Here is a 20979-nt window from a genome sequence, read left to right on the forward strand (position 1 = left end):
GAGGTTTGGTATGTACCTGGAGGGCCTGCACCCGAATCCTTTTTCTATTTTGTGCTGTTTTTTTCAATTTTTTTCTACAAATACAGTTCCATAAACATTGAATTGACTGCTGCATTCAAAGGGGGCACTGTAGAGCCCATCGCTGGAGTGAGGGTGGTCCCAGCAATGTATCATCTGATAATACGGATAAGTGACAACTTGTTATCTGGTTTGTTCCCCTTTGTAAAATGACAACAAATAAACTAAGCATTCAGGAAAACACATTTTCGTTTGAATTTTTAATAAGCAACATTGCATTGACCATATTACCCTATAGGATTCAAACTGTAGTGTGCATAGGTTGCTTGATCTGATAAGCTTGTGTCTGATGTCGTCATGTCTTCATCTTCCTGCACAAGACTTTCTTGGACATTTGCCACACCAGAAACTATTGGTATTATTAGAGAGTCATCAGAAGCTTTATCTGGGTTTTTGGAATCTTGATTGAAAACAGCAGTCTTGTCCGCAGGTTTCACATCCTTTTTACTTAGTACGGTATTGCCTGATCCTTTAGGTTTTGCGATGGGCTGGAGCCATTTATGGTTCAATATTTCATCAATGGTAATACGTTGCCTTACATTTGGCTGAAGCATTCGGTAAATGAGGTCTTTACATGCACTTGAAAAATGTTTAGAGCTTGGGAAAACTATGTGCTGTTCCTTCTGTACACGTAACATCATCTTTATGTTGGAATCATCATAAGGCTTTGAACCAGAGACCATTATAAACAGTATCACGCCAAGGCTCCAGATATCACAGACCTTGGGCTCATATGGTATTCCTTGCAAGACCTCTGGAGCTGTATAAGCTGCTGAGCCACAAAATGTTTTACTGAGCTTTTGGTTATCGTCTATACGTCTAGCAAAGCCGAAGTCTGAAAGTTTAATGTTAAACTCTTTATCTAATAGAATATTCTCACACTTCAGATCCCTGTGGACAATATCTAAATCATGGCAATACTTTACGGCTGAAGCAAGTTGATGAAACAGTTTGCGTGCCACATCTTCTGGCATTGGTCCTCTTTTCTTGATGAATTCCAACAAATCACCTTGGGCACCCAACTCCATTACAATGTAGACTTTGCCTACGGAAGTCTCAAAGATTTCATATGTCTTTATGATAGAATCATGGTTCAGGACGGTCACGATCTCCATTTCACGAGGAAGGAACTTCTGCAAAAAATCTGGTGAAGCTTTGCTACGATCAATGACCTTCACAGCAACACAACATTTCATTTTTTCGGAGAATGCTGCCCTAACTTTGGCATATGAGCCTTTCCCTAAACTGATGCCAACCGTGTATCCTTTCATTTTCAGTACAGCAGAGTCATCCATGAGTGCTTGGGGGTTGGCTGAGATGTTATTCCACTACATTGTAACAGCCGATTTTCTTACTGTTTGTATGTGTTCTAATGTGAAGTGATGTCACAATACTCTGTACTGCGATGATTTCACAATGCTGGCAAAAAATAAACTGTAACACAAGCCTATTGGGTGACACGGTGGCTCAATGGTCAGCACTGCCGTCTTGTAGCACTGAGGTCCTGGATTAATCCCACCAAAGATAACATCTGTAAGGTGTTTGCACATTCTCCCCATGTTTGAGCGAGTTTCTTACCACACTTTGAGGACATACTGATTGGGATAATGTCTATAAAAAGCTGTGGCATATGATGGTGCTATATAAGCATATAGCTTACATGTATCCATACATGGACTTAAATTGCTGCTTACACTAAAATAAATAATTCTTAATAAAACAACTTTTATTGTTAAAAATTATCCCTAAAATAAGGCACTATATCAAGTATAAATCACAATCGGGAAGAGAGTGGGTAGGCTGTATGTATGCTAGGATATTCCTAGAAACGTGTAAGTAAATTCCTATCTAACAGCAGAGGTTAGAATTCTACATAAGATGAATGAGATACGGCACCCTTGTGTCTCGTCGTTTTTCCCTAATGACACAAGTTCCCTAGCAGTCAGATAAAAGGCATGTCACCAGTCTGGCCCTAAAGCTTGCTTGATAGAAAATATATTAGTACTAGAGGTGTGCCCGATGCTATCACATCGGGAGGGAAATGTGTGTGTATGTGGTGTCCAGCCGCTGCCTGCCCACCCACCTCCGTGCAGTCACAGCCGGCAGGAAAGACGGTGGTTTGCGGCCTGTGCTGGAGATGGGGTGCGGCACCACCAGAGGGTGCCCGCTCCCCATCTCCAGCATAGGTCGCGGTCTTTCCTGCCGGGTGTGACTGCACGGAGGTGGGAGAGCAGGCAGTGGCAGGATCTGGCGACTGTAGTCAGGCGACGGCGGTGGGTCCAGGCGGCGTGTGTCCGGCGTGAAAGTCCCGGCATTGTCTCGCTGGTGGTTCTGCGGAAGGGCCTGGTACCAACACCGGGTGCCATATTGGAATACCCATCACTTGGGTATTCCAATATGGCAGTCGGCGTACTTCCGGTCAGCGCGGTGAAATATGGGATTCGAGGACATCCAGACAGAAGTGGATGACGGACAATTTAAGGCAAATATATATTAGGTCAGGTTCACATTGCGTTTAACCAGTCCGTTTAACGCATAGCGTTGACAGTCTGGTTAAACGGTATAGCATAACGCGATCGCGTTATGCTATACCCGCTAGCGCTGATGATTCATCAGCACTAGCTTTGACGGAGCCTCAGACGCTGCAGCACGCCTCCGAGGCTCCGTCACTGAATGACGGCACATCGTGAACGCGTACCGCTTTACAGCATGCGTTGCGATGCGCCCGACAATGTAGGGCAATGGCAGCGTTAACGGACTGCGTTTCACCGCGTTATGTTGCGGTGTAATGCGGTCCGTTTAATGGACTGCCTAAACGTAATGTGAACCCAGTCTTAGATGACGTGCAGATGTTACATATACCAAAATAACCAGCCTCCCAAGAAACTATAACCTACTGTAGACTAAAACCAAATGTAAATATATTGATAATGCCATTTAGCTATTGTAAATCAGGAAAGAAAATACAAATGTTTTGATAATGCTATCACATACATCAATAGAACTGCTTGCTACAGAGCATGGCAATCATACAAACACTACAAACTGAGAAAATTGCTAGCTATTGTAACCATAATAAAAAGGGTGCAAATGTATCCACAGCATAGCTCCCAACCGTCCCAGATCCAGTGACCTGTCCCAATTTGGGGGAGATGTCCTGGGAGGTCAGGGCTGTGTATTGACTTCTACTCACTGTGTGATGGTCTTCATTGCTCCTCTTTGAGGGGCAGGGCCGGCATCACTGCACTTTCCATTCGTACATTCAATTAAAGAGGTTGTCTACTACTTTTACATGCATTAGGATAGAGGATCAATGTCTGATCGGCCGGGGTCTGGCACTCGGCACCCCCGCCAATCAGCTGTTATTGGTACCAGCCACCAGAAGTACTTACTTGTGGAGCTTGGCCGTCTAGTGGCTGGGGCTTGTTACTGCACATCCGTCTCCTACTGAATCGGAGGCTAATGTGTAGTACCCTGCGACGGCCACTATAAGTAGACGGCCAAGCTTTGCCAGTAAGTACTTCTGGCGACTGGTACTGATAACAGTTGATCAGCGGGGGTGCCGAGTGCCAGACCCCTGCCTATCAGACATTGATGCTCTATCCTAAGGGTAGGGTATCAGTTTAAAAGTAGTGGACAACCCTCTTTAAATAAACAATCCTTCTCATTTCTTGATCTCACCAGGAATCAAACCCGCAACCTGTGTAATTAGAACAATCAAAAATCACAAAACGCCTAATGAAATAGCGACTTCCAAATAGTCAATTCATCATATAAGGAAACCAAGAAGTCATATCGCCATAAAATTGAAAATTTTATTGGTAAGATTAAAATGGTACAGTAAACCTACTAAAAATGAAAAAAATGGGGACAAAGCAGAAAAAAAAAAAACAAAAAAAGAAAAACGGCTTTTGGAGGGATGAAGCAATCAGAAAAAAAACACCAGATAAAAAAATGTTTGGGCCATGTGCATCAGCCTTACAAATATGGGCAATATTCATAGATAAACATATCAAACAGCCTAAAAGGCTTGCGTATATAAAGAACACACAATGAATTATCAGATCAATAGACATTTATATTGCTCACAAAGAGGCATAGAGAAGATATCTGCCCACATACAAGTATATCAGACAGCCGAAAAGGGCCTCCAAATACAGTGCATGAATATACATATATCTGGTAGCAATAAGAAACATTATTATATTCCCTCCAGGATTCTGCAGAATCCGCAGCGTGTGCACACAGCCTCCTGGAGGGAATATAATAATGTTTCTTATTGCTACCAGATATATGTATATTCATGCACTATATTTGGAGGCCCTTTTCGGCTGTCTGATATACTTGTATGTGGGCAGATATCTTCTAAATGCCTTTTTGTGAGCAATATAATGTCTATTGATCTGAGCCCCGCCCACACACCGGTGAGCTCGACGTCACGTGACCCACCGTAGAGCCCGCCCCCCCGAACGCTGTGATTGGCTGCGTTGTGTTCTGTTTGTTGTGAGGGGACGGAGGCCGCCATCTTGTTCCCGGAGCTCTGAGCAGCGGTGCGTTACCTGTTACCGAGTAGGATTGGGGGACGTGTGTCCTCCAGGAGGATTAGCGCACTCATATACTGCTGCGGTGACCTCCGGGACCGGCGCCCGCTACGCTCCCCTCCTGCGGCGAGTGTCCGGTTTTCGTTGCTCTGGCGGGAGGATGAACGGAGGATAAATGGTGCCCAAACCGGACAGCGGCACCTTCCTTGTCCTCTTTCTGCTTGTGCTGACCCTAACCGAGCCGCTGCGGCCAGGTGAGTCCTCGGTGGGGGCGCTGTGGGACCAGGCCGGGGCTGAGGGATGGCGGCGAGGGCGTGTGCTCGGGCTTCACACCGAGCTCACCGGCGGCCTCTGCCTCTGGAAGGTCACTGGGGCCGGCGGAGCCCCCTGCTCCCCAGGGGTTAGAGCTGAGCCGCCATCACAAGGTGCTGCCACAGGTGAATGGACCCGGATCAGAGCAGGGGGGGGACCGAATATAATCCCCCAGCATATAACGCCCCTTCACTAAACCGCTGCAGCCGATCACTGGCTGTGAAAGTCACGTGACTGCAGAGGCCGCTGAATTGTACTTGTGAATGGTGTACAGCATGTGATCAGTGGCATGTAAAGGGTTATTCGTAATTGGTAGAATTGTAAAAACGAGCAAGGCTGCAATTTGATTATCACGAAAATTCCTCATTGTTATTAAGAACGGAGAGATTCTTATGTTTATAGTCTTAATGTTCCCTGACTAGGTTACCTGTCACCTCTGCGGTCAATCAGTGGTTTGCAAGCCGTCTTCCCGGCCACTTGCCGTGCTCCTCCAATGCTGTAGGCATCACTGGCGCACGTAGGTGAACCATAGCGCCCAAGTCAGGCCAGCAGATTAACAACGCTGCCGGTCCGAATGTGCAGGAGGCTGGGCAGGGGTGCGCTCCTGAAGAATGGAAGTGAGAACCCCCCTTTCTAAGGCTATTTGCCCACAATCCGGAACTAGCAGCACTTTGGACGCCGCATATATTCGCTGTTTTCAAGTTGCTGCCTAATATTGAACGCAGGTAAATCCACATGTGTTCACTGACCCCTGCAGATTTACCACATTCAATACGTTCTATTGATGTCATTTCTCTTGCGGAGACTCGCGTTTCTGAAAGAGAACTTGACATGCTGCAGTCTTGAAAGATGTCAGTATCCGCAGGCGCACATGCACGCATAGTGGACATGAGATTTCTACAAATCCTATCCACTATGCTATAACATCTGGAAGCTGCGGGTTTGACGCTGCTTAAATACGCAGCATTAAACCTGCAGCCATTCCTGATCATGGGCATGCTCAATGCCATTACATAGCACTCCACTTTCTCCATCACCCCCATAGACTTTTGAATGGAGAGAAAATGCACATGCTAAACCCTCTGTTCCAGCCGCGGACCATGGTTTTCACCATCAGTAGGAGTGATAAGTTGTGATTGTAGCACAACCTCCTTATATAGATCAGCTTATTATGGTGACAGATTCCCTTTAACTGCCAATGATATGGCTTTGACCACAATTGTGCTGTGATTATGCCACTAGGACATGGTAGTCATGTGTGGCTCTTGAGCCATTGGTTGGGGAGCATTTTTAGGAGTGTTATGATGTGCTTTGATCCAATAATTGTAAAAATGATTGTAGGCAGCAGTGAGAGCTATAGCAAGGATCTGGTTTTTATGGAAAGAATTTCCACCCACTGTGAATAGTTGTGTACGTGACTCTGGATTATGCTATGTCACATCACTGGTTAGTAAACAATTAGAGTTCCTTATCAAGAAGTTTACAAAAACTTGATTCCAGCTCATCCACCTATGCTCAGACACCAGCCTCGCCCTGGCCTCCCATCAAGGATAATAGAAAAAATTGGAGTCTGGCTCAACAGGACTGGATTTTTTTTTTTTTTTTTCAAAAAGAAGATATAGTGCGTACACAATAAAAATTTCATGGTCGTCATGACCCTGTTGACGTGTTTCGACCGCACTAAGCAGTCTTACTCAGTTTACAATTGCTCATTTTGCCTTTCTACCCAGCTAATTCTTCTCTTTTCCATCATGTGATGACTAGCTGACTCCTTCTAAGCTCTATGTAGAAACAGTAGATTAATTTTATCTGTATGAATCATAAGTCTCTGCAAAAGTCTATGGGAGGTGGGAGCAGCTGGCTCAGGAGATGAAGAGGGGAAATTATAAATGCAGGGACAAGAGACCTCCTGTTCTACATAGACCAGAGAAAAGAGAAGAAATTACTGTGTTGAAAGGAAAATGGGCAATTGTCAGTAAACTGTGCTATATAATATGATGATTGCAGTATATTAAGAGGATAAAAACTTTTCTGGGAGTGCTTCTTTAACTGGAAACTGAGGGCTTTTTAAAGGGGTTCTTCAGTTCCACTCACTTCTGTATCAATCACCCGGCCAGCAGATATCGTGCATATATGTTTGTCCTCAGAATAGTATGCATGCATCTGCCGAAACAGTGTTATCACCACTGCTCCCTTCCTGATGGCCGAGTGGCACTAGAAAAGCCATTTTGTTAAAGGGATAGTTTATGCTCACTACAACCTTACCCCATTTCCCTGGCTTAGATTCTTTGATAATAGCCAAATGGGCCGTACTCGTCTCCTGTCACGCCCATGGATCCAGCATATTTCTTTGGTCTGTGGCGGCATGAGAAGTGATGATTTCACAGTTGTTGTTATAGGACAACTGTGGCCTGTCATTTCCTGCAGCAATTGGGTGATGTGAACGCCTTATCCGATGCTTTTTTGATGACGGACTATGGAATTCACCTTAGACTGCTGAACAGTGTTAGGGCGTGTGCACACGTTGCGGATTCTGCTGCGGAATTTGCAAAATCCGCAGGTCAAAAGACCTGCGGTTTATCTGTGCATTAGCCTGCGGTTTTCCCCTGCGGTTTGACACCTGTACAATGGAGAAGGTGTAAAACTGCTGCGGATTGCGCACAAAGAAGTGACATGCTGCGAATTTAAAGCCGCAGCAAATCCGCATGGAAAAATCCGCAGCATGTGCACTGCGGTTTTCATTTTCCATTGAAAATAAAGGTACTGTACAACGCAGCAGAAACTGCTGCGGATCCGCAGAGCCAAATCTGCGTATCCGCAGCAGAAACCGCAACTTGTGCACACGCCCTTATAATCTCTTACCATGGCAGTGCAGACCAGGGAGCTGCACGCGCTGAATCCAGCAAATGAGTGTGGCTCATTTTGTTATTTTTTGGGTATGTGCACATGCTGCGGATCCGCAGCGGATTTGGCCCTGCGGAACCGCAGCAGTTCCGCAGGCAGTGTACAGTATAATGTTATCCTATGGGTTTTCAAATCTGCAGTGCACACGCTGCGGATTTTTCCGTGCGGAAAAGCTGCGGTTTTAAATCCGCAGCATGTCAATTCTTTCTGCGGATTCTGCTGCGGTTGGACACCTATTCCATTGTCCAGGTGTCAAATCGCAGGGGAAAACCGCTGGCCAATCCGCAGGAAAACCGAACGTCACTTTAGCTGCGGTTTTACCTGCGTGCACACGCTGCGGATTCACCTGCGGATTTTTCCTTGCGGATCCGCAGCGTGTGCACGCAGCCTTACAAAATTCAGGCCAAAGGGTAAGGTTGTGTAAGTGTTTCTAATCTATGGAAGAGCAACCTGCAGGAACCATGGTGAGTGATAACTGGTATGGACAATCAGTGTTTCAAGGTGCTGTGCAGTAGGTCTAAAGCTGGAGAGATATTGTTAACCAAGGTTAAGCCCATAGCCTCATCATCAACATTAGAATAAACAAATTCAAACCTACTGACAGTCTTTGTATGGGGGCCTATATACTCTCCCTCCATAGGATGGCAACTATAGTAGCACTGTAGCTGTTACTGGTAGAAATTATTTAATTCATATACAAATGAGCAGGCTTCAGTGTGCCCTTGGCGTGGCCAAGAGATTGGTGCACTTTTAGGCTATGGCCCACGTAGTGATTCTCATGCAGAATAAACCTGAGCAGAATTGCATACCCTGCTACCGGGAAAACGCATGCGGTTTTTGTCGTGCTTTTTTAAGCGTTTGTCAAGCGTTTTTGCATACGTTTTCCTAAGTGTTTTTGCCCATATAATTGATGGTATGTGGAATCGCGGGCGATTCCGCAAAATTAATGAACATGGTGCGTTTTTTTTACCGCTAAGCGATTCCGCAGCGGTAAAAAACGCACCATTGGCACAACATATTAAAAATGCATGGAATGCTTAAAAATCGCTACATGGGCACACAGCCTTACAGCGCCTCAGTTGTATATTGGTGCCTGTTCTCTGCTTCTTGGTGGGGCTGGCGTGCTACGCTATTACAACCAGAGGTGTAGTGAGCGGCGTCAGTAGAGTGCGCACAGCCACTGCGTGCCCATGTGACAGCGGCATCCAGACTGTACTTGCTCTGAAAAGTGAGTGCACTCACTCAGAACCTGAAGAGCCCCAATATGCAAATGAGAAACGTAACGTTGCACCAAACTCTTGGCCACAGCAAGGGTGCACTGAAGCCTCCTGATTTACATATGAATTACTGTATTTTCTCAGGCACTGTACCAGTAATGGCACAGTTCTTAGTATGGTTGTTAAAGGGCCTAAATCCTACAGCACAGTACATCCAATTTAAAATATATTTTGGGGTGACAGACTCTCATTTAGATGTTCTCAGTTTAAGAAACAAAGTAAAGCAGATTGTGGACAGTTTGAACAAGAGCCTACTGCGTTTGAATGATTTTCTTGGTGTCCTGAATTGTTTTAAGAGAACCTGTCACCAGTTTTAGCATATTAAACTGACAATATCATGGAATAGTGGCTGCACATCTGAACAAAACAGTTTTTATTGTTTAATTTATCTTTGTAGCAGGGATAAGGGCTAATACCGTATATACTCATGTATAAGCCAAGAACCCCCCAATTTAGCCACAAAAAACTGGGAAAACTTATTGACTCGCGTATAAGCCTAGGGTGGAAAATGCAGCAGCTACTAGTACATTTCAAGAATAAAAATAGATACCAATAAAAGTAAAATTAATTGAGACATCTGTAGGTTAAATGTTTTTGAATATACATATTGAGTCAGAAGCCCCATATAATGCTCCATACAGTTCATGATGGCCCCATAAGATGCTCCATACAAAATAAACCCCATATAATGCTGCACATAGGTTAATAATGGCCCCATAAGATGCTCCATAGAATATGCCCCCATAAGATGCTCCATAGAATAGGCCCCCATAAGATGCTCCACAGAATAGGCCCCCATAAGATGCTCCACAGAATAGGCTCTTATAGACCCCCATAAGGTGCTCCACAGAATAATCCCCATAAGCTGCTGCAAATTAAAAAAAAAATGACATACTCATCTCTCCGTCGCTGCTGGCTCAGGACCTGGCACCTGAGATATTCACCTGTCCATATCGCTGCTGTCTGCCACGTCATCTCTCAGTGACGTTCAGGCAGCAGAGGGCGCGGCGTGCACTAACCACGTCACTGCGCCATTTTACCTGAACGTCACTGACAGAGGACGCGACAGACAGCGGTGAGCAGCGTGGGAACGGGGACAGGTGAATATCGCTATACTTACCCCCTCCTGGCGCTGTCTCTGCAGCCCTGTTCTCCCACGGTCTCCGGCGCCTGCTTTCAGCAGTCACGTGATACTTCTCATTAAAGACATGAATATGCAGATATTCAAGTATTTAATGAGCGGTACCATGTGACCGCTGAAGGCAGGCGCCGCAGACCGTGGGACAAGCAGGGGGGCTGCAGAGACCGCGCCAGGAGAGGGTAATTTTGATCTGACTCCCCCGCCGACCCCCGGCATATGACTCTCGCGTATAAGCCAAGTGGGGGACTTTCAGCCCAAAAAAATGGGCTGAAAATTTCGGCTTATACGCGAGTATATACGGTAACTTATAAGCAAAGGGGGCATCACCAGAGATTCTTCCGGGGGAGGGGGGGGATGGGTTGAATAGTAAACAGGAGGGGTCATGCAGAGAAAAATATCCCTATAGAAAAGGTTAGAACACGAACACACCTTTGCCTGTAACTTATGGTGATGATAGCACTGATCTCTGCACCTACTATGTAGTAGAGAGCAGAGCCTAGCGAGATTTGAATCACTTTCAGCTTTTGTCACAGCAGTCAGTGTTGGGGGGGATTGGGATACAGCTAAACTCGGCACTGTTATGGTGGAGCTGTGTTGGTGTTTGTATATGCGTCCAGCTCTCCCTCCCCACACTGACAGGAGTGAAAAGCTGAATGTTTGTAATCACACTGTTTTGCTGTTTCTCCTTTCTCTCACACTGATAAAGTCGAAATAGGTGCTTTTAATCACGTTCCGCTCTGCTTTAGGCTGCATTCCCATGATCAGAAATAGTAATGTTTTGCATTTAGCGAAATTTCACTGCGTCCAAAGCTCTGCGTTCTATGTTATAAGCACAGTGGATGGTATTTATTGAAATCCCATGCCCACTGTGCTTTTTAACCCTGCGTAAGCTGACCTGCGGGCGGGATTTTGTCGGCTCAGCATTTTAATTACTGTTGCGAGAGACACTTGTCTCCGCTGTGTACTTTGTCTGAAAAGACTGTTATCAGGTGCGGTAAATTTCTATAGTTCTGAAAGATGTAGAACGCAGCAAAAATATGCTATGTCCAATACAATACTATTCCTGATCATGGGCATGTACCCTTAGGGCCCTGTCACACATAGCGACTCACCAGCGATCCCGACAACAATATCAACGTGTCAGGATCGCTGGTGAGTCGCCATGTGATCGCTGGTGAGCTGTCAAACGGGCAGCTTCACCAGCGATCAGGACCAGCGACACGCGGGTAACAAGCGACGCACGTCGCTTAGTTACCCGCAGTGTATCTTAGTTATCAGCGCGCTGATGCAGGGAGCTGGTAACCAAGGTACACATCGGGTTTCTAAGGGGCGCGCAGCACTTAGAAACCCGATGTGTACCTTGGTCACCAGCTCTCTGCATCAGCGCGCTGGTAACTAAGGTACACATCGGGTTTCCAGGCGCAGCGCGCCCCCTTAGAAACCCGATGTGTACCTTAGTTACCAGCTCCCGGTCGCTGGTCTCCCGCCTGTCACACGCAGCGATGCGTGCTAACCAGTGGGAGACCAGCGACCCCAAAAATGTCTAGACATTTAAACAGCGACCAGCGATACCCGGCAGGGGGGCCGGTCGCTGATAGCTGTCACATGGCGATCTCGCTGGTGAGATCGCTGTTGCATCACAAATCTTGTGACTCGGCAGCGATCTCGCTAGCGAGATCGCTGTGTGTGACAGGGGCTTTACTCTACAAAGTAGGTCTGAGTGCAGGGTTTCTCCCCCCCCCCCCCACTGTTTCTTGTGATCATGGTTGTCTTGTTACTTCACTCACCAGAAGGAATCTTCTTCAGACTTTCTCCAAGGACATCTTCTTTTTCTCCTATAGGATGCTTCCTGCTAATGATTAGTCAACATCAGGAAGGGGGAAAAAGTACATGCCACCTGTCCCCTTCCCTAGAATAGAATCTCTGGCAATGCCCACTTGGTTTTATCAAACATTATATCTTTTACAAGCAAATATAGCTCTGTAACAGGAGGAGTACAATTAAAAAAAAAAAAATTGTTGTATGCTCCATAATAAATGGGTTTTGTTCTGAAGTAGTAACAAGTAAGTCCTCGTGTGTGTGTGTTTTTTTTTTTTTTTTTTTTTCATGGTATAGAAACTTTCTGCTTCAAAGTGGTGTACAGATTGTCTTTTCAATGTCAAGGCTTTAATGCGCAAAATTAACCCACTTTAGAAGGGAGACTGGAAAAGCCAATTATGACACTAGCCATCTTGCACTCTTGAAGACACTAAGGCTATGTGCACACGTAGCTGAAAATTTCTGCTTAAAAACCGGACTCCCTTCCCAGAAACTGCGCAGTTTTTGCGCAAAAAAGCGCAGTTTTTATGCATTTTTTTTTTCTGCGCGGTTCCTGACACACACAAATAGCCAGAAATGTGGAAAAATCAACGAAATTAATGAGCATGCTGCGTTTTTTTTTTTTACCGCAAAGCGTTTTTTTCGCGGTAAAAAAAGCATCAATATGCGCAAAAAATGCATAGAAATAAATGAGAAGCTTATTTTTAGCGGATTTTTTGGCAAATCCGCTAAAAAAAAGCGCTGTGTGTGCACACAGCCTAACTGTCCATTTCTGTCCAAAGTTGGAAAGAATAATAGACTTTACCTTCTTGCACTACTGTGTTTGTCATCCCACTCATGCTTGTTTATCACTAATTTTTTTAGGATTGTTGTAGCTTAGTGGCTAAAAAGAATCACAAAAATTAGTAAATGTATCCTATTTGTTTTCCTGCAGTTTCCATTAGGGGGGAGCAGGAAACAACATTTTGCCATTGAGGCTGCTGACAGTGGTATCTGCTCGATCACTAGGAATATAAAAACCTGGGCAGTGAGCTGGAAAATTGTACATGCATCCAAGATTTACAGAACAGTTTGCTCAGATTGCATTCTGTCGAGCATAAAGTTTGAACAAATTAGACTGGATGAGTATTATGCTGACAGTGTCTGTGAACCGCCTGTGTAATGCTCAGTCAGTCCAATGTGATAAAGGTGCAGGTAGGTCTTCCTGCAGGTTATATTTCAGCAAGGTTTTGGAAGATGTCTGAATGCTGAGCTTTTAGAACTGAATGTGATTTTCAACTCATGCAACCCTGCATGAGCTGGTATTTTTTTTTTTTTTTTTTTTTTTACATTGTAAAAGAAACAAGTGGTACACAAGGCACTAATTGTGTTGAAGTGTAATACAATTTCCATTAGATAGGAAGTACAGTGTTTATCAATTCCAAAGATCCTGCACACAGTCTAGAACCTTAACATTCAATGTATAATGAAGGCAGAATATGAATTCCCTAAACATAGTCTTAAGGCCCCGTCACACTAAACGATGTCTCAGCGATCCCACCAACGATCCGACATGATGGGATTGCTGGGACATCGTTAGGCTGATTGCTGGTGAGCTGTCACATAGACAGCCCCAGCGATCAGGACCAGCGACGCTGGATGCTGGTTTCTAATGTAAACGTCGGGTATCCATCCAGGAGCCGCGCGACTCCTGGATACCCGACGTTTACCTTGGAAACCAGCGTTGCTGATAGCTGGTCTCTCGCTGCCACACGCAGTGATGCGCGCTGGGCAGCGGGAGACCAGCGATCGAAAAACGGCCCAGGCCGCTCGAGCATGATCAGCGATAACCGGCAGGGGGGCCGGTCGCTGATCCCCGTCACACAGCGATCTCGTTGGCGAGATCGCTGATGTGTCACAAAATCAGTGAGCTCACTAGCGAGATTGCTTAGTGTGATGGGGCCTTTAGTCAAAGTGATCCAACAGCAACATATAAATAAGTAAGTAAATGCAAAACACCTTGGTGGCGAGAAAGACGCCAATTGGGATCTTAATGATCTCCTGGTCCACAGTCACTACGTTCCTTCCGTCAGATGCCCTTTTGGCTCTCGTGGCCCCACGCACGGCTCATTCCAATGTGGCCATTGCCTTGCTTCACACATGATGTTGCTTACCTCTAGTTACTTGTCATGTTTATATTACATCCCTCATCGGGTTAATTTTCTGTGGCTATTGCTACTATGGTTACCATTGTCGTCGGACACGCTGTGTGCGCCCGCGCGCTGTGCTCGCGGGCCCGGTGGATGCAGGGGGTGTCTCACATATCCCTCGCGTGCTCTCTGAGAATTCCCCTCTCCCTCGGCGCGTGCGCTTGGGGATCTGACGCCTTCCTGCTTCCCCTGTTCCCTGTGATGCGCAGTGCGCGTGCGCCGCTTCCAGCGTTACCATTGGTCCAGCGGTCATCAGCTGATTTGGTCACATGTGCTTATAAGGTCCTTCTACACAATCTGCAGATACTCCCCTTGAGAAAGCGGTGCGGTGTGCACGCGAAACGTGCGTTGGGGTTCTTTACCCAGTCCTGGGGTCTTGTCTATTGCCCTTCACATTACTGGTGAGTTTCTTTTTTCGGTCTTTTATTTTGGCACTGGTTCTTATGAGACGTCTTCAGCGTAGCTAGCTTATTATAGCGTTTACATGCACATGCATATTGCTACGTGCTTACGCCTCATGTGTGAATTGCCTCATGTGTGAATTGCCACATACGTCTTAATTAGCTACTGCTCTGAGTTCTTTCCTTGCATTTATAATTCTTTGTAATGTTATATACTGGTCATTAACCCTACATTAGGTGTTAAATGCATTTTTGGGCATTGACTTCCTCCCAGTGACGCACCTGGATTATTCTGCTATGGTCTCACTATTTTTATATGTGTAATTATTGTAAGTCCTGATCATTTACCTAATAAAAATGGAATCTTTTTAGACTTTTTTGCCTACTAGCTCTTGTTTCTCCTTATACATATATAAATAAGTAAGTTCAGAAGAAGCAGAAGAGTTACAAAAAAAGAGGGAAGTTGGGAGGGCAGCAGGAAGGCGAGGGGAAAGGGGAATGTTTTGCAGATCAGCTATCTGCAATTAGAGCCAGATAATCAGCTGAGGATCTAAATTCCAGCCAGTAATAACATGTTTTGTAGAAGCATTCATAGGAATTAATGATCATAGAGGTGAGCTCCTCCATAAGCATCGCTTCATTCATCTTTGCAAATCAGAGGGAGTCTGTCACGGTGGTATCTTTTTTTCTGTTGTAGAGGAAGACACGCTCTGGCAGTCGCAATTAAGTATCTCGGGATTGTGTTTCTGCATATTTTTAATGGTGTGCCACCGTGATGAAGGACGGCAGCCGGGTCCAGGTCAGAAATGGGTAGATGGCGAAAGACAACGTCCGTGTCCTGTGTGAGAAACTACTATTCTGCCATATAAAGACCTTTTTGATAGGTCAAAACATTGCATTTTATTTGGCAGAATGCATTTTGTTTCTACTTTTTCACCCGGGACTTGGTCAAAACATTGCATTTTATATGGCAGAATGCATTTTGTTTTTACTTTTTCACCCGGGACTTGAACGCTGTCTTTCGCTACTTACTGGATCATCTTTAAGTGGGGTCCTTGCAGCTTTTGACTTTACGTCTGCTGGTACAGTGTTGCTGGTTGTGTTCTTCATTACTGACAGGTCAGACAAGAGGTCTGTGATTTTACGTGTCGTTTGTACTTTTTCCAGAAAGGTGAGCGTAGCCTACTTGCCCAAAACTGTGTAACGGGTCACTTTTCTTCTCACATCTCCAACACATGGGTTTGCATTTGGGAAGATCGAATGTAATAGAGTAGGGACCCTGTACCAACGAGATAGTAAGTTATATCCAGCTTCATGGAAGCAGGAGAAGATAGAACGTTTGTGCGTTAAGAGTGAAGATACATTGCCACTAGTCCTTCGACAGCGTGAGACCCAGATCATTCTTCCATGGGGTCTGAAAGCGGATGTTAGTTTGGTCCATGGGCTCAATCAAGAGAGTATAAAAAGGACAACGTATGCCGAAAGTGCCCTGTGTCCGAGCAAGCTGTTTCGAAAGCTGTCTTGTTATTGTAAAACTGCCTAGAAGGGAGAGTGTAGAAAATGGGAAAGCTGTCTGACTCTCCAAATTCCTAGTGGGGTGGGAGCAGAGAGGCCGAGGATATGTTTCCTGGAGGGACAAGTATGTCTGGCTTCAAAGTGGGATACTCTAAAACAGTCAGGGTACGTGCACACGCTGCGGATTGGGGTGCAGATTTGGCCGCGCGGATTTTGTAAAATCCGCAGGTAAATCTGCAAGTCAAAAGACCTGCAGTTTTACCTGCGGATTGCTCTGCGGTTTGGCCCTGCGGTTTTTCATCTCCACAATGGAGGAGATGGCAAACCGCAGCGGAATCCGCAGAAAGAATTGACATGTCAATTCTTTCTGCGGTTTCAAAACCGCAGGAAAACCGCGCAGAAAAATCCGCACCGTCTGCACTGCGGTTTTTTATTCCCATAGGGCATAATGGTACTGTACACCGCAGCAAAATCTGCTGCGGACCCGCAGCGGCCAAATCCGCTGCGGAATCGCAGCAGAATCCGCAGCGTGTGCACACACCCTCATTCTTTTTAGCTAGAAGCAAAAAAACCTCACTTCCTTTGTCCCGGTTTTTTATATTGATGGCCTATCCTTAGTATGGGTCATAAATATCTGATTTGTAGGATTGCCAAGGGTCATACTCCCTATCGATCATCTGTTCCTAGTGCCTTTATTATAATAATCTTTATTTACATAGCGCCAACATATTCCACAGCGCTTTACAGTTTAACAGTTTCAAAACACAAGTCATAAGTAGCATCAGAACTAAAGGAAAGATTCCCAGTTGACGACGAGTCGGCTGGGTGCTGGTCTGAGATACCCAAGGTAGATGTCCAGGTTGCTCGGGTAACAAAGACGACTACCTTGCCCTTTGAGGATTCCTCACAGTTAAATGACCCTTTAGAGCGTAAAATTTGAAGGTCTCCTCAGGAAATCCTTGGAAACATCAGCAGCTCTATTGAGCACAAATGTGGTCTCCATGTCGGTCACAAGATCAATGTCCCGCTGGCTGACCCAGCTAGAGGATCACCTAGCATCAGGCACTCCCCGAGAGGAAATCCTGGCTTCTCTTCCCTTGCTTGTAGCATTCTGGAGCTTTCCTGGCAGACACCTCGGCAGAATTCCTCAGAGTAACCGCTAGAGCTGCAGCCCCTGTCTAACTCTGTGAGACGAGCCCTGTGGCTGAAGTCATGGACTGGGGATGTTGCGTCAAAAATGAAGCTATGCTCCATTCCCTTTAAAGGTAAATACATGTTTGGACCTGCATTAGATGAGTTATTAGAGAAGGTTTCAGACAAAAAGAAGTACTTGCCAGAGCCAAAGACTGTTAAAAAGGGTGCAAAAAAGAGACCCTTTTGTCCTACACGGGAACAATCTCCCCACTACAAAGGCAAGGGGAAAACTGGAAGATGGAGCTAATCTTTTTCTCTCTCAGGATCAGTATAGACTTAAACCATGACGCTCAGAGAAACGTGGGAAGCCTCATCTCCCACATCCTCCCAGGGTGGTGGGATATATCCACCAACCCCTGGGTTCTAAGATCTGTTCAGGAAGGGGTAAAAATAGAATTCTCTTCTCGCCCTCCGCAAAGAATAAGGATTACCCATCTACCGACACAGTCTCCAATCCACACTGGAAGCAGGTCTGAAGAGCTTGTTAGTCTCAGGAGCAATCTCTCCAGTCCTTGAGAACAGAAAAAACAGGGGTCACTACTTCAAGCTCTTCTTGGTAAAAAAAAAAACAAAAAAACCCAAACCGGTCCCACAGAATTATAATAAACTTGAGACCTCTAAACCAGTTTATACATTACAGGCGATTCAAGATAGACTCTGAAATTGACAGTTCCCCTGATAGGAAAATAACTGCAGCATGGCAATGATTGATCTAGAAGAGGCATACTCTCATATTTCCATTCATCCCAGCCATCGGAAATTCCTAAGGTTTGCCGTAGCCTAGGAAAAACAAGTACTTCATTACCAGTTCACCATTCTCCCATTTGGACTGTCATCGACGCCATGAATCTTCACAAAAATTATGTCAGAAGCCATGGTCCACATCAGAGATCTCCAGATTTGCTTAATCCCATATCTAGATGATTTTTTTGCTAATAGCACCGTCAGCACAGATCCTGCGAGAACATACAAAAATGACCCTACAGATACTAACATCGTTGGGGTGGTTAGTAAATCGCCAGAAATCAGAGCTCGCTCCAATCACAAAGAAGACCTTCTTGGGAGTCCTTCTAGATTCTCAGGCTCAGACATCCTTCCTGCCCAAAGAAAAGCAGATACAGCTGAAAGCGAGGATAAACATGCTACGGAGCAGGAAGTCGGCGTAATTAAGGTTTGCCATGTCGGTCCTCTGCTCCATGACGTCATGCATCCAATCGATTGCCTGGACCAAGGCACATACCAGAGACCTACAGAGGATTATACTGGCACAATGGGATGAATCTCACAGATCACTGAACAAGAGTATATCAATTCCATCCCAAGTACGAGCTTCATTAGCTTGGTGGGTCAACCCATGTAAAGATCTACTCGGACAATGTGACCACGATCTCCCATCTTCGACATCAGGGGAGTTCAAAGCACAGAGATCTGAATGCCATATTGGCGAGAATATTCTCCTGGGCCAAGAAATACCTTCTCTCGGTTTCTGCCCTTCTCATAAGTAGACCAGACAACAGAGTGGCAGACTTCCTGAGCAGAAAGGATGTTCACCCAGGGGAGTGGCGTCTGAACCCAGAAGTATTCCAGATGTTGGTCGAAAGATGGGGGTACCCAAAGGTTGACCTATTTGCAAACCATCAGAATACAAAAGCAACCCGATATTTTTCTCTAAACCCAGACAGCAGATGTTCAGGCAAAGACGCCTTTGCCCACCAATGGCAGTTCAGTCTGGCTTACGCCTTTCCTCCGATCCCGCTGTTGCCTAGGACTCTCCAGAAAATAAGAGATGAACAAACCAGAGTCATTCTAGTGGCATCACTTTGACCAAAAAGAAGCTGGTACGGCACCATATCCAGCATGAAGGTGGACGGTCCTCTGATCCTTCCACCAATCAGAAACCTCTTACACCAGTTTATCACCCAGACATAGAGAGGTTACATCTGACAGCTTGGCTTCTGAATTCTTAATCTTGAAGGCCAGAGGCCTCTCTGACAGGGTCATCTGCATGCTTCAAAAAAGCAGGAAGCCAGTAACCAAGGCCATATACCAGAAGACGTGAAAAACCTTTGTCATGGTATGCTCCAGAGAGTCCTGACCCTCAACGGCCGAATATCGCCCGGATTCTAGATTTTCTGCAAGATGGGTTGGAGAAGGGACTTAGACCCAGTACTCTCAACGTACAGGTGGCAGCATTAAGCTCTTACTTTGATCAGGCCTTAGCGGTGGATAAAAAAATTTATGACTGCAGCCACTCGACTCCGGCCAAGAGCAACTAGTCGGTTCCCTTCTTGGGACCTCAACATTGTTCTAAGGCTGGAGTCGCACACAACGAATAAAAAATCGGTCCCATTTTAACGGTCCGAAATCGCACAAAGGTATCTTAACCAGTGATGCGTTTTTGATGCGATTTATCTTCATTGATGCAATTTTAATCGCATGTAAGCATCCTTTTGACATCCGTCTGGCGAGATTTTCTCACAGGAAAGCAAAATGGACATATAAAGGAGCCCAATGACAGGTTTCCCCACACAAACTAATTAATAGATATAGACACATTAAAAAAAAAATAAAAAAATATATATATATATTAACCCCTTCCTGACATCCGACGTACTATCCCGTCCACGGTACCCGGGCCCGTATGACCGTGGACGGGATAGTACGTCTACCGCGATCAGCGGCGCCCACGTGGTGAGCGCCGCTGATCGCGGCCGGGTGTCAGCTGATTATCACAGCTGACACCCGGCACAATGTGTCAGGGGCGGTCACGGACCGCCCCCGACACGTTAACCCCTTGCACACCGCGATCAAACACGATTGCAGTGTACCGGGGGTTAAAGGGAAGCATCGGCAGGGAGGGGGCTCCCTCCGTGCTTCCCTGAGCCCCCCACGGCAGCGCAATGTGCAGCGCTGCTGCGGGGGGCTCCTTTCCTCCAGGCCCCCGAATCCAAGATGGCTTCGGGGGCCTGAGGAAGCTGGCTTCCTCAGTGCCTGCAAAGCGCAGGCATGAGGAAGTCTTCTTCAATGCCTGTGACAGATTGCTGATCTGTCAAAGTGATCTGTGATATGACAGATCAGCGATCTGTCACAGGACAGTGATGTCCCACCTGGGACTATTTAATAAAGTAAAAAAAAAAATAAAAGTGTAAAAATAATTTAAAAAAAATCGCCAAATATATTAGAAAAAAAAAAAAAATATTCCCCCAATAAATCCATTTTTTGGAAATAATAAAAAAAAAACAATAAAAGTACACATATTAGGTATCGCCGCGTCCGTAACGACCCGCCCTAAAAAACTGTCCCATTAGTTAACCCCTTTAGCGAACCCCTTAAAAAATAAAAATAAAAAACGAAGCAAAAAATGATTTATCATACCGCCAAACAAAAAGTGTAATAACGCGCGATCAAAAAGACGCATATAAATATCCATGGTCCCGCTGAAAACGTCATCTTGTCCCGCAAAAAACGAGCCGCCACACAGCATCATCAGCGAAAAAATAAAAAAGTTATAGCTCGCTGAATAAAGCGATGCAAAAATAATTATTTTTTATATAAAATAGTTTTCATTGCATAAAACCGACAAAAACATAAAAAAACGACCTAAATGAG

General features: G+C 45.5%; 2 protein-coding genes across 3 annotated transcripts in view; one reads left to right on the forward strand and one right to left on the reverse strand.

Moving 5' to 3' along the window:
- Positions 1-222: 222 nt before the first annotated feature.
- On the reverse strand, positions 223-1379 carry TSSK2 (testis specific serine kinase 2). Its single transcript, XM_073559150.1, has one exon. It carries the CDS (start codon positions 1371-1373, stop codon positions 306-308), a length of 1068 nt encoding a protein of 355 aa, XP_073415251.1. The 5' UTR covers positions 1374-1379; the 3' UTR covers positions 223-305.
- A 3191-nt stretch (positions 1380-4570) lies between these two features.
- The window catches only part of DGCR2 (DiGeorge syndrome critical region gene 2), a 118395-nt gene continuing 101986 nt past the window's right edge, over positions 4571-20979 (forward strand). For both annotated transcript variants that reach the window (XM_073559151.1, XM_073559152.1), the window contains exon 1: positions 4571-4873. In XM_073559151.1, coding sequence (XP_073415252.1) covers positions 4795-4873 — 79 coding nt within the window. In that variant the 5' untranslated portion in view covers positions 4571-4794. The remainder of the gene's footprint in view (positions 4874-20979) is intronic.

This window comes from Dendrobates tinctorius, unplaced genomic scaffold, assembly GCF_039654945.1.
Source record: "Dendrobates tinctorius isolate UK_male_01 unplaced genomic scaffold, ASM3965494v1 ptg000265l, whole genome shotgun sequence".
NCBI classification, from domain to species: domain Eukaryota; kingdom Metazoa; phylum Chordata; class Amphibia; order Anura; family Dendrobatidae; genus Dendrobates; species Dendrobates tinctorius.

What these genes read in the sequence shown, in the direction of transcription:
- TSSK2 (XM_073559150.1), bottom strand. Translation starts at nt 1,373, where the DNA reads ATGGATGACTCTGCTGTACTGAAAATGAAAGGATACACGGTTGGCATC.